The 14,293-nt window shown below is 34.0% G+C and overlaps 2 protein-coding genes across 2 annotated transcripts; both read left to right on the top strand.

Moving 5' to 3' along the window:
* Positions 1 to 1,501: 1,501 nt before the first annotated feature.
* On the top strand, positions 1,502 to 2,164 carry LOC123886790 (secreted RxLR effector protein 161-like). The gene has a single exon (XM_045936074.1). The coding sequence runs from the start codon at positions 1,502 to 1,504 to the stop codon at positions 2,162 to 2,164; it is 663 nt and encodes a 220-aa protein (XP_045792030.1).
* Positions 2,165 to 3,582: 1,418 nt separating this feature from the next.
* LOC123884141 (ubiquitin carboxyl-terminal hydrolase 6) lies at positions 3,583 to 14,262 on the top strand. The gene is made up of 18 exons (XM_045933162.1): positions 3,583 to 3,726; positions 4,491 to 4,636; positions 4,827 to 4,862; positions 4,954 to 5,061; positions 6,393 to 6,493; positions 6,583 to 6,709; positions 7,461 to 7,520; positions 7,612 to 7,679; positions 7,978 to 8,028; positions 9,473 to 9,581; positions 11,011 to 11,099; positions 11,921 to 11,990; positions 12,108 to 12,188; positions 12,302 to 12,397; positions 13,195 to 13,237; positions 13,323 to 13,433; positions 13,517 to 13,591; positions 13,834 to 14,262. Exons 1-18 carry the CDS (start codon positions 3,717 to 3,719, stop codon positions 13,887 to 13,889), a joined length of 1,437 nt encoding a protein of 478 aa, XP_045789118.1. The 5' UTR covers positions 3,583 to 3,716; the 3' UTR covers positions 13,890 to 14,262.
* Positions 14,263 to 14,293: the final 31 nt, after the last annotated feature.

Raw genomic sequence — 14,293 nt, 5'->3', positions numbered from 1 at the left:
TTGGTATCCCCCAGATTAGGTGTGTTTACACTGAACTGGGTTAACAAACCTACTGTGTTCTTTATCATTCTGCACTTTATTATTTTGTTAGTCTGCTGCGTTATATACATAAGACAATTGCTGTAGCATCTGTCACAGCACTAGTCCACAGCGTGCCAGGAATTTCATGATGAAACAAAACAATGAAATTGGGAAAGTAAGGAAATTGAAGCAGTCAAGGGAAGAGAAGTGATCCCTGACACAAATGCTTGCTCAACAAGCAAATTAACATAGTGAAGAAGCAAATGAGGGTTATGATGATCACAGTGAGTTAATGAATGGAAATGAAGCACATAATGATGATGTAGCTGATCAAATAGTTGTTGATTCAGAAGATATTGATGAAGAAGATAACCCTCCATTGGATAAAAGAATTTCAAAAAGACCAGGATACCTTGATGATTTTGTCACAGATGAAGCTGAGATGCACAATCTTGCTATCTTCACACCTGGCACTGATCCCATCACTTATGAAGAGGCATGTAAACATGATACTTGGAGAGAGGCCATGGATGCTGAAATTGAAGCTATTGAAAGCAATAATACTTGGGAACTGACTACATTACCAGCTGGTACAAAGAAAATTGGAGTAAAATGGGTATACAAAACCAAGTACATTGAACAGGGCAAAATTGAAAAATACAAAGCAAGATTGGTGGTAAAAGGTTACTCTCAACAACAGGGCATAGACTACAATGAAGTGTTTGCAGCACCTGTTGCAAGGTGGGACACTATCAGAACAATTCCGACTATAGCTGCTTTGAAAGACTGATATGTGTTTCAGTTTGATGTGAAAAGTGCATTTCTACATGGAGAACTCAATGAGGAAGTATATGTAGACCAGCCTCTAGGGTATCAAAAGAAAAATAAGGAATTGGTGTACAAATTAAAAAAGTCATTGTACGGCTTAAGACAGGCACCAAGAGCTTGGTACAGCAAGATAGAAGCTTACTTTAATCATGAAGGATTTGAAAAATGTCCTCATGAGCATACCCTATTTGTCAAAAGTGAAACAGATGGAAGAATCATAGTAGTGAGTCTCTATGTTGATGACTTAATCTTCACAAGCAATGATAAAAAATTATTTGCTGATTTCAAGAGCTCCATGGAAAGAAATTTTGCAATGACTGATTTAGGTAAAATGAGATACTACTCTGTCCCAAAATATAAGGGAAAATTGGTCAAAGAAAGTTGATGTATTTGGTTAAAAATTTGGACTAGATACATCAACTTTAGTTGACCAATTTTCCCTTATATTTTGGGACGGAGGGAGTACTTCCTTGGTGTGGAAGTAAAGCAAGATGGTAATGGAATATTTTTGTATCAACAAAAATATGCAGTTGAAATCTTGCAGAGATTTGGAATGTATGATTGTAACAGTGTAAGCAACCCTATTGTACCTGGAAGTAAATTGCAGAAAGATGAAACAGGATAAGCCAGCAATGCAACCGTCTATAAGCAAATGGTAGGTTGTTTAATGTACTTGCTTGCCACCAGACCTGATCTTGCATTTTCTGTGTGCTTAGTGGCAAGATATATGGAAAGGCCTACTGAAATTCATATGGCTGCTGTAAAAAGAATACTTAGATACTTGAAAGGAACTGCTAACTATGGTTTATGGTATGAAAGAGGCAAAGGAGAAGAGTTGGTTGGTTGGTCTGATTCTGATTATGCTAGTGATATTGATGACAGAAGGAGCACATCTGGCTATGTGTTTATGATTGGTACCAAGGCAGTTTCATGGTCATCTAAGAAACAACCAATTGTAACATTGTCCACCACTGAAGCTGAATTCATTGCTGCAGCTAGTAGTGCTTGTCAAGGAATTTGGCTATCCAGAATTCTGACTCAAATTGATGCAAGGGAGAAAGACTGCATTACCATATACTGTGACAATAGCTCATTAATAAAGCTATCCAAGCACCCTGTGATGCATGGAAGAAGCAAGCACATAGATGTAAGGTTTCATTTCTTAAGGGATCTGACTAGAGAAGGTAAAATTCAGCTGGTTCACTGCTCATCCTTTGAGCAAGTTGCAGACATAATGACCAAGCCATTGACCTTCGAGAGCTTCAACAGGAACAGAGACAAGCTGGGATTGTGCACACTAGAATTGATAAATTGATCTAAAATGATGTTCAATTTATAGGGGAGCAAATGTTAGGAGCCTCAATTGTGTTAGTTTTACAGTTTAATTGTGTGTATATGTGTGGCTTAGATTGTTGTTTGGGCCTTAAGTTAGACTGACCTGCGCGCGCGTGCCTGGCTTGGTAGCCTGCGAGCCTGGCTGCTGGTCTGCGTGCCTAGCTTGTGCCTAAGCCTGTTTGTGTGTTGTGACATTGCCTATATAAGGCTTGTATTGTTGTTAGTGATCAATGAGAAGTACGAATTTACTTCAACACTCCTCAGAGAAAAAATATATTTAGACTGAAAAGACACACCAAGGTGAATTTGATCATTTGAGAGATTGGAGATCTCATTGAATTCCTGTTTTGTTGTTCTGAAAACCACCAATATCAATATGCAAAGCATGTTAGCAACTTAGTAACTTAGAATTTAATCAGTTGGAAAAATTACAAGCATTCAAAAAATTGAACTAGCTCTAAGCAAGTGCACATAACCATAATTCCAGTTTGTGAGGCAAAATCAGTTTATGGAACATGCTACATTGAGTTGTACATGGTGTGTTTGATTGGCCGAAAAATAAATGTCGACATGACGACTTTAACTATATTGTGTTTAATTTTAAAACTATTCTCGTGACCGGATAAATTGGGGATTAAAGGACTGGACAAAAACTAAATTTTTGTCTCTCATTAAATCACATGATAACTTTTTGTTCTCTACACAAGTTATCTAGAATATTAAAATAACTTTTTATCCAACAAACATGGTACAAGACAAAATTTATTCAATACCTTAAACTTTATCTTATGTTATTCTGCCATGTATTATTCAGTTTAAGGCCTCAGTTTAATACTTGCTAAAAAAATAATGATTCAGTTTAGTATTTACATTTTGCACAAATGCTACGATTTCTCCTTTATCCCCCCACAAATCATAAAAAATACATATTTGAAGTTCTTCGGTTAGCACTGAAAAAATTGTCTCAAGTTTATATGAACTATTTTCAAATTCGAAAAGACTTACGGGGTGAATGAACATGATTTTGAAAAGAGTTAAATTTGATATTTTATGGTTCGCGGGAGTACCTAGAGCTTTCTAAACGAGCTTCTCAACCCCCTAAACCAGTCGGCCCAGACAGACTTCAGGTTTTATCGTGACGGAACAAAAAAGCCATATTTAATTTAGGGTTTTTCGTGCGGGATAAAAAGCCTTAAAAAATTCCGGGTCAATATTTTAAAGCCCAAATTCTACATTTATTTGGGCTTGGCGGGACGATCCTGGCGACCCATACGGGCTAACCGATTTTGACAGATGGGGTGGGCGGGTGGGGGGTTGAGGTAATAATTACAAGTGGTATGAGGTAAGCATATGGGCCACAAAGTCTTAGCCCAAACTATAAAAACGAGTAAGGCCGTGTTTGGTTCGGTTTCGTATCGCTTTGCCCTTTCTTCAAGCCAAGAAAAAGCTCTTCTAAACTCTTCTCTTTCTCATTTCCTTTCTTCTTCTTCTCACTCTCTTCTTTCCTTCTCGATCCTTCTACTTCTTCCATCATGATTACAGGTTTCAAACCTTCTCTTCCTTCGATTTTCAATCACTTTCTATTCCTTTTCTCACATCTACATTCATTCGCCTTATTCAGATTTATTATTTTTTTAATTTTTCTTATCGATTTTGATTCATGTTGTGAAATTGATATCAATTGTATCCGTTTTTTGTAATTTAGGTTTCAAGTGTTATCGTTTTTGTTTGCAGTGTAAAAAATTAGTGTTAATTGGGAAATTTTACAGGATGAGGTTTTTAGCTTGATTTATGATTTTTTTTTTGGTATGAAATTGTGCTAAGTTAGGTTTTTCTGTGTGTGATTTTTCTCTGAGATTTGCTTCATTGTTTTCAAGTTAGGTTCGTAACTCTTGTGTTATTGTAAAGTGTTTTTTTTTTTTTTTTTGGGTTTATTTGAACTTTGGAAAGTTAAGATGTAGTTATCTTGAACTTTTTTGAAGTCCAAATGTGTTGTAGGAATAGAGAGAACACTATGCTGGATTGGATGATTTTATCGATGAATTGAATTTATATTTGCCATAAAGCTTAAGATTTTGGTTTGAAATATGAGCTAGGGAGGTTGGGGTTTCAATTCCCACACTCAGAAAAACTAACAAAAAGCTAACAATACTAATCACTAACACTGGCTGTTTAATAGAAAAAGAGCTTAAGATTTGGTTTAATATTAATGAATTGATGCATTGTTGATTGTAAATTTGTCTATTTTAATGTGATGTTAGCTTATTTAATTGATTTTGATGCTCGATAATGATATTTCTCTGCAGTGAGTGTTAAGTGGCAAAAGGAACTTTTCAAAGATGTAGAAATTGATACTAGCCAGCCCCCTTATGTTTTTAAGTGCCAATTGTTTGATCTGACTGGTGTGCCTCCTGAAAGACAAAAGATTATGGTCAAGGGCGGTCTTTTAAAGGTTAGCATGTGATACTAATTAGCAAATTGATGATGAACATGCTATCTTATTTCATTTTGATGTTTCTTTATATATTTTAATAAGTCTACCTTAATATAGGTCTTATAAAAGTTATCTGTATTACAAATTTGATCGTAGTTGTTTTAGAAGTATTTTTTTTTCTCACCTTTTATTTCCTCTTGCATTGCAGGATGATGCTGATTGGGAAAAGTTAGGAGTGAAAGCGGTAAGTGGTGCTAGCACGTGTCTTTTTTTCTTTACTATATAATCCATACATCTTTTCATTTGAATGACCTAAATTATATATCTTTTTGCAGGGTCAAAAGCTAATGATGATGGGAACAGCTGATGAAATTGTGAAGTCTCCGGAGAAGGGAACTGTTTTTGTTGAAGATCTTCCTGAAGAAGAACAAGTAGCTGCTGTTGTAAGTTTCAGATTTTATTTTATATATTAACAGTATTTCATAAACTTAACAGTAGTGTGGTGCTTATAATTTTTAAAAACTGTAAATCAAATTAACATTTCATGATTCATAAGATTCGGGATTGCATTTAACTAAATTTTCCTTTACTTTAAAAGTTCATTTTTGCCAAAGACTGAGAAACATATCGATAATATTCCCTTTTATCTCCTTACTTATCTATGTTCTTAAAATTCCTGCCAACCATGTGTTTCAATTGGGAAAGAAAAGGTTCAGTAACTATCACATTTATTTCCATCTTCCACTCAATTTTTCTTCTTGGTTGATCTTTTGAAGGGAGATTAAATGCCTAGGCACATCAATCAAATATTACATGGTCTATCCGATCAACTTTTGAAGGGAAACCAATCATTTGTCTTGAATGTGCTCTTGTTGCAGTTGTCTGCTTTGGCAGCTTATTTTTAGGATTGTGGTTTAGTTGATTTAGGGCCTGTCTAGTTTTTTTATTTTTATTTTTGAATGAAAAATAATAAAGAATTCTCAAATTGGTAATTAGAACTATGTTGTAGAAATTTAAATTTTTAATTAGAACTATGTAAATTTCTTGATGAAAACTCAAGCAGTTAAAAAAAGGTTTAATAATTATGCAAGTATCTTGATAAAACTCAAAAAATCTTAATGCTGTTTTTAGAAGCTAAAAATAGCAGGTTCTTGAAAAATCTCTAAGAAAGTCCGGTGAAAAAATCACTTTTTTATTTTTTTTTAATTTTTAATTTTTAAATTCATTATGCTTAAATAAATAAACAGATTCAATTGTTTTGTCCATTTCATAATTTATGTTTTCTTCATAGATTTTATTCAGAACGGGGGTATCTAGTGTTTGTTTCTCATTCTACGTGGCTGACCGGCTATAAATTTGTAGTTTTGTTTTCTGTTTCATTGAAGTATACACGATGATTGTACATTTTGGTCTTCCAAATATATACATAACATCACATTGGTCATCTGCTATGCACAACATCAAATTGATTTCCCAAAGATATAAAATATATCACATTAGTCCTTCAATATCACATTTTGGCCATCAAGTTGCTCTACAAATGACACCTAATTGGTCCCACAAGAATGAAACTGATGTATATATCATTGAATGTCTGATTTTACGTCATAGATTAATAGAAGACCAATGTGATGTTACTCTAAACTAAATCTGTATTCAGTCTAATTATTATCAATTAGGCATCATTTTGTGCTGATGTGTTCTGCTTTTGCTGGACGAAATCATTGAATATTTTTGTTTGAATATTTGATCCCCGCTTTTTCTTCTGGGACAGGGACATACTGCTGGTCTTTTCAATTTGGGAAATACCTGCTATATGAACTCAACATTGCAATGCCTCCATTCTGTACCAGAATTGAAGTCGGCTTTGATTGAGTAAGTCTCTTTTCTATGGAGACACTATTCAACATTTTATTTGCTGCATTTGAAACTGATTAACAATATTTGAACTTTGTTTGTATCAGTTACTCACATTCAGGACGGAACAATGATGTTGATCAGTCTTCTCATTTGCTGACTGTTGCAACCCGTGAATTATTCAGTGAGCTTGATAAAAGTGTTAAGCCTGTGGCACCTATGCAATTTTGGATGGTACATTATCTAGTGTCCATATATAATTAATTATCTACTTTTGTTGATTTGTCTATACAAAATGATGTGATGAAGTTTTTAATTGTCACGGTTAAACAACAAAAATGGGGCATTTTTAATGTCATATCATAGTAACATGATAGTATTGGGTAGATTATCATTAAAATTTTGGTACGAATTTATGTTTTCAGAAATCTGATTTAGAAGAAAGTATTATAGCATAATAAATTATATTTTACTTGCACTTTTTAAAATGTGGATATTTTTCTCAGTTTGACAAGAGCTTAGGAGTTGTAGGAAGACCATATTTCTCAACCATTGTTGTTTGGAACAGTTATTTTGTTATGAATTTATTCCTGTTGTGTTTGGTATATAATTTCAGTATTAACATCTTGGAAGAGTAGTATTATGAATTTTGCTTACATTCTTTCTTAATATATATCTATAGTTAGTTACTGAATTTGTTTAAAATAGTCTCCCCGCTGGCATGTGAACTGACATATAACTCTCACCGGTAAATATGATTTCTGCTTAATTTATGTTTCTCGGGGTGGAAGTCATTTCTTAGGGTCTGCCTTTTGTATTGGCCATTCTCTACCCTGTGTTGGAAGTCAGCCACCGCTGCTTGTGTTACTTGGCCACTTAATTATTATAATGATTGATTACTGTTTGACTTTTGCCTTACCTATAAAGAAATTGGCCAGGTATTATAATTAATTGTATAGTCCTGATTTGCTTCTGCATTTGCCAGGTATTGCGGAAAAAGTATCCTCAATTTGGCCAGCTACATAATGGAGTGTTCATGCAACAGGTTCATAAGTTGCATGCCTTTTTTGGAATTATTATTTTCATTGCTCTAGTGAATTTATATGCCTATGTATTTAACTTTTCATGTCAAACAGGATGCTGAAGAATGTTGGACACAAATTCTATACACACTTTCACAATCTCTAAGATCCTCTGGATCTAGGTAACTTTCTCGCTATTTCTTCGTGTATAAATGCAATTGTTACAAAGTATCTTGTAACTAATATTTATCATTTCGAAAAAGTAGGCGGTCTTAATTGAATTGCTAAATAGTTGATCTCCATTATCTGTACTTATCCTTCTCACTCCCAGACACACTTCTGGTCAAATTAGCGTAAAATGCAATTTCAAAGTGGTCTACTAGGTTTTACGAACTCTTTATTATGCTTTATATTTCATCAACCTCCTTTTGCTCTGAATATTTATTTCAATCGAACTAATTTTATCTGTCATTTGTTCAGTGAAAATACTGATGCTGTGAAGGGTCTTTTTGGCATAGAACTTAATAGCAGGTATGTTCTGAGACTTCAACAGGTCGCATGTGCAATACGTTAATTACAGCAAAAAACTATTCTGTGCTTAAATTTATATTCTCTCTTTTGTAGCATTTTTGTGGTTACTATTTGCCGCTAGTGATTGGCCATACCCGCCTTGAGCATATGAAGCTCATACTTTCTTTGCATACTAATATCCTATAATAAGTTAATTTCATATAATTAATTATGAGTGCCATTTATAAAATATCTAAATTGTGAATCAAACTAGGAGACTGAAAAGGAAAATATGGAAGAAATATGACATGATGAAGACTTGCATATATGTGAATTGTGAACGTTTTAAATGCCTAATTAAAATACTTTTATTTATTTTTTAAAGCTTTGGTTTTTATGTTTTTGTACCAAAAAAAAAGTAGCTGTGTCTGTTCTACTTTAGGTGTGTCCAAGGAGTGTCGGAGTTGTGTCAAAGTGATGGAAAACATTTTTTTGGGGACACTTGTCTAAGGTCTCTAACATTTATTGTACGGGTGTCGGTGCATTGTTTAATGCGTGTTGGACACACTTAAATCTATGAGCGTCGTTGCTTCATAGCAAACAACCTTGGGGACAAATCCGAAAGAGATGGTGAAGGGTGGAGCTTAATGGATCAAATTGTACCTAGGCTACAAAATTAGATGTTCTCAAGCAATGCAACATATGGTTGGTTGTTTGGGATGATAGGTGTTTATACTTCAATTTAGTGGGGGGATAGAGAATGGTTGCAAGTTGTAATGTTAGTAATGGATGGACAAGCATTGAACTGGGTTCCATTGGTGGGAATCTTGTCGCAAGAAAATCAGTGGGGCTGGGACATCATTCCGAGTTTATTGTTATCTGTCGTTTAAAGGCAGCGATGGAACAAAGTCATGCGGAAATCTTCTCATCATGCAGCATATGAGGACAGTGATGAGGGTACTGTGACATTTTTGTTACTGCTGCCTTGTTATGTTGAGGATGTAGTGCGGGGAACATGAATGAGCTAAAAGTAGGGATCTGGCAGAACTCAAAATCTATCGCTTGAAGAATCTCATAGTCCTGGTGGACTTGGCCCAACTCTTTGAAGGGGAATGGTTTCAAATTAAGTAGCTGAACTAGGTAGGCTGGTGTGTAGAGGATAGACAGGGCTCATTTCCTAGTAGTTTAGGCCTACAATTACATGTATATGGCTCATTTTCTTGATAATTTTTTAATTTGTTTCTAACTTTTTATTCTTATTTGACTATATATCTGAGCATTTGTTTCTGTAACTTTATAGCCCATGCTCTTTGGTGCATCTGATTTAGTTCAACTAAACATGGATAAAAAAATGACAATTTACTTGTTTTAATGTTCAGAAATCTATTAAATCTTTTGTTATCTTCATAAGATTGTATTCTTTTATGTACATCCATCGTATGTTAGTAATTTGATAAATTCTCAGGATTTATTGCCAAGAGAGTAATGAAGAAAGCTCAGAAACAGAATCTGTTTATTCACTTAAATGCCACATATCGCAGGAAGTAAACCATTTGCATGAAGGACTAAAACATGTAAGTGCTAAAGCTAATCTCTTCCAATTACTGATATTACATGCACGTGTATTGTTTACTAAAGATGTTGATTTCTTGCAAATCTAACACATTTTAGAAGTTTCTGTTTTGCTTGATTAGCATTTCTATTCTATCCTTAATACTCGTTGCCTGATCTGTCTATATATTCTGCCTCACTTTCCATCCTCCCTCTATACACTCCTAGATTTTACTATAATTATAACTGATAAATTTGTATAACTATGCGATTGCATCTGCGGAAGTGTAATAACATGTTGGATTGCTGAAAATCTAGTAAACGTTATAATTTCAATTTTTTAGCTATGATTATTGCTATTGCCCAACAATAATCTGCTCTTGGTTACCATGAAAAGTCAGTAATTTATAGTTTTCTTCTGTACCTGCACCTGTATGCATATTATCTTATTTTGGTGTATAGAGGCAGGCCGGGATTTAGGAAGAGGTATTGGGTTTAAAAGTTATTGGGTACTATTTCTTCCTGTTTTGGTGCAGAAGGTTGGTGGGGTTATAGGCAGAGGTGTTTGATGGTTTGGTTCAAAGTTATTGTGCAATAATTCTTAATTGGGATAATTAACTGGTTAATGGTATTCAAACAGCGGTTATTTATAACAGACAGTATATTGAATTTATTAGCACTGCAGTGATTAATTGTTATTTGTTACTAATTTAGAGTTATATGTTTTAATTTACATAGCTTTCCTTTTTTTTTTTCCAACCAAATTTTCTCCTAAAACTTCTACATAAAATTTTAAAGGCTTAACTACACATTTGGTCCCTTATGTTTATTTTAGGTTTCAATTTGGTCCCTTACGTTTAAAAAGAATCAATTTGGTCCCTTACGTTTCCATTAGGTTTCAATTTAGTCCTTTCCGTTAGTTTTGTCACTAACACCGTTTGAACTATACACGTGTCACTGTGTCAAAGTGTCCACGTGTCAGTCCACATATGCGAATTGACTGCCACATGTGACAAAATTGACGGAACGGACTAAATTGAAACCTAATGGAAACGTAATGGACCAAATTGATACATTTTAAACGTAAGGGACCAAATTGAAACGTAAAATAAACGTAAGGGACCAAATGTGTAGTTAAACCTATTTTAAAACAGAACGAAGTAATTGATGCTACCTAATATTTTGATGTTTGGAATTCTTCTACATGGTTAAATTTTTCGTGTGATGAATAGTTTGCTTTTGAAGAAGGTCCATTAACTCAGATGATGTACTTTTTTTGTTTCCAATCAAATTTTCCCGTAAAACATTGGCTACTTAAAATTTTAAAACAGAATGAAATAACTGATGCTACCTAATGATTTGATGTTTGGAATTCTTCTAGAGGGTTAAATTTTTTGTGTGATGAATTATTTGCTTTTGCAGAAGTTCTTTTAACATATATGATTGTTGTAGGGTTTAAAATCAGAGTTGGAAAAGGCTTCTGCTGTTTTGGGTCGTAGTGCTATCTACCTGAAGGAATCACGCATCAATGCCCTGCCAAGGTTATTATACTGTTCTTAGATATTTTTCACCCCCCACATTGACATGCAATTTCAGTTGGAACATGATTTAATTGAATTGCATGTGTCAGGGATCAAACTCCTAATCACTTGGTCACAGTGGGTTTGCTACCATGTCATTCATGAATATATTAATCCAAACCAAAAGCCTAACCTGTTAGTTTCCGGCCCAATAAAGGTTTTTATCTGTAACAGGGACAATGAGTGGAATCCCGTTCTTTCTTTGTTTATTTATTTTGTTTTTTCCCCTGTTGTACAGCTTATGTTTGTATGCCTCCCTCCCACCCTTCCCAAAGAAAACATACCCACACATAATATAAGGCAAAATTATAATATTAAACTATCCTAGTCCTGTTAAGGTTTTATTGAATATAGGTTGGTTGCATATTAATTAAGAAAGTATAGATAGTCTAGAATTCTAGATAGGGTTTGGTTTCTAAGTTATGTTTTCAAGGACGATTCTCGTCTGTTGATAGTGAAGACGAGTCTCGATCTTATTTGGGTAGAATTACAAAACAAAGCTCAGTTGGGAGTGCATAACTTATCATTTTGGATATTACTAATTTCAATTGTATACATCTTAGAAGTTACAAGAGTTGTTAAGATCATATGCTATTACTTATGATCTTTCTCATTGTCAATACTCAATTAAAATATTGGTCCGGTTTTTGGCTAATTTGGATTTCAAAATATTGGCCTCTTGGTAGTTCAGATGTGTTTCTTTCTCGTGTTTCGTTTGTTCCTACTTAATTGTTCTTTGAAGATGCAATTCTGAGAATGGTCTCAACTTTCGTGTTTTCAAGGTACTTGACTGTTCAGTTTGTCCGTTTCTTTTGGAAGAGGGAATCAAACCAAAAGGCTAAGATTTTGCGAGTAATGCTTACTATCTTTTATCTTTGTTTTTCGGTTATAGTTGGGATGGAGCAAATTTCCTTTTGTTTGCTTGCTCAATTTATTATTTTATAATGCAACTGTGCTTGGTTATGTCAGAAAGTAGATTATCCTCTGGAGTTGGATGTTTATGATCTTTGTTCTGATGAGCTTAAAAAGAAATTGGAAGCTCCTAGACAGGTATCCACTTTGCTTTGACATTTGAAAGTCTGATGGTTGTTTGTTTATAATAGAGTTGTTTGCCTAGTAAAATGTGCGGGTCTATATTCTCATTCTGGACTTTGTGCTTACAGTTCCTAAGAAATGAGGAAGGTAAAAAGCTTGGTCTGAAAGTCAATGAGAAAAGCTCTGTTCCCAAGGAAAATGATGTAAAAATGTCTGATGCTGAGGTAAGGAATCAACCGAACTTAACATCACGTTGTTATGACAGTGATTCCATTCCCTGATTGCAAGGTTTGCTAGCTTGAATTGTTGGGATTTTGTGGTATTCTTCGTTTCCCAAAATCATAACTTATGTTTTAAAAATGATAACTATCAGTGCTATTAAATTAAATTAAATTAAATCTGTATACGCTTAAATATTTCGCTTTTCAAATAAAACTAGTTTCCTTTTTAAGAAACATTTTTTGCATTATGGAGTTGTGTAAAGAAAACTAAACATCTGTGCAAGAATCCATTTACTCTAGAAAATTTGTATTTGCAATTTCCTCCAGTTATTCGACTTATTGTAGAAAATGAATTTAGCAAATTCACTGGGTGAATCTCGTGATATTAACGCTATGATTGTATATACCAGATTTATGATAATTTAAGCATTAATAGGTATGTAATTGATGTTAACTTATGTTCTAAAAAGTAGATCATGTTAAAATGAAGTGTGATAAAGTATTCAATCAATTTTTAAACTTCACAAAATTTTGTACATTTATTTAGAGTTTGTGGATCCCCCCATGTCTTATGTTTTAAGTATTTTCGGTCCAACATGTAAAAGAGAGAGAGAGGGAGATGCAACCATAGGTTTCCAGTAGGGTAGTTGAAATGACGATATGCTTCATGTGTGATTTGTGATAAAAATTATACTTCAAGAATATAAAGTGCATTCTATGGAATCCCCGTTCCACAGTTCACAAATGTGCATAAATAGAATACAATAATCAGCTGTGCATTATTTCTTTCGTTAATTTAGGGATCGTCAAATGGAGAGCCATCTGTTGCTCCAATGGAGGAAGGTAAGAACCTACTACTACATTCTTCTACATTTTTTTTATTGTCAATCCTCTTATCTGGTTTTTACTCTCCATTCTCTGTCTATAGGTGAAAAAGAAACACAAATGACTGGAGTTTATGATTTGGTGGCTGTATTGACCCACAAGGGCAGGAGTGCTGATTCAGGACATTATGTTGGTTGGGTCAAGCAAGAAAATGGTTGGTTCTTGGAAACAAAGTTGTGTTTATCTTGTATATATTACTCTCTGTCACTATTAATCACTATATGTTATTGTTGATAGGGAAATGGATAGAGTTTGATGATGACAACCCGAAACCTAGACTACAAGACGACATCACTAGACTATCTGGAGGAGGTGAGTATCTACGGAATTAGTTTATTTGACAAGAATAATATAAAAGATAGATAGTCATTAACCTTAATTGAGCCTAACATGAGCATACATTATTTATTTTGCTTCCAAGGATTAGCCAAATCATTCGTTTGTTTTCATCATATGGAAAGTTAAAAGACAGCCAGTACATTTTTTCAGCTTCAGATTTTGTGTCTATTATGACATGGTTAAAAAATTGTTAAATCGTCTTTCTTTGTCTTTAGGTGATTGGCATATGGCATATATAATCATGTACAAGGCTCGTGTTGTATCTCTGTAATTGCTAAGAGAATGTTTGATGTTTTACCAGAGATTGAAGGATTATGAAAAAGAATGGTCCACGGGTCATTGCTTGTAATTTTACTCTTTGAACTTTGATGAATATTAGTTAGTCTAGTCTTATTTGTTTGTTTAATTTAGGTATTGTATTTTTTTAAGTAAGGATGTATAAGAATTTTAGTGGAAGCACACATACTATCCCGAGTATCCTCCCTTTCCTCGATTGAGCTCAAGAGATAGCTGAAGTCCAGTCTACCTATGAAGGGCATTTTTTTTATGGAAATGCTTAATGAGCAGACAAATTAACATTGCTATTTAATTTAAATGGACCAAATCCCAAGGGAAACTTATTTAATTTGAATTTGATTTGTTAATGTTTTGTCTTTTTTTGTCTTTTTTTTCTTT

The sequence above is a fragment of the Trifolium pratense genome, linkage group LG5 (assembly GCF_020283565.1).
Source record: "Trifolium pratense cultivar HEN17-A07 linkage group LG5, ARS_RC_1.1, whole genome shotgun sequence".
Lineage (NCBI taxonomy): Eukaryota > Viridiplantae > Streptophyta > Magnoliopsida > Fabales > Fabaceae > Trifolium > Trifolium pratense.
The sequence above is the reverse complement of the archived record's forward strand: the minus strand, read 5'-3'. Positions and strand labels throughout refer to the sequence as shown.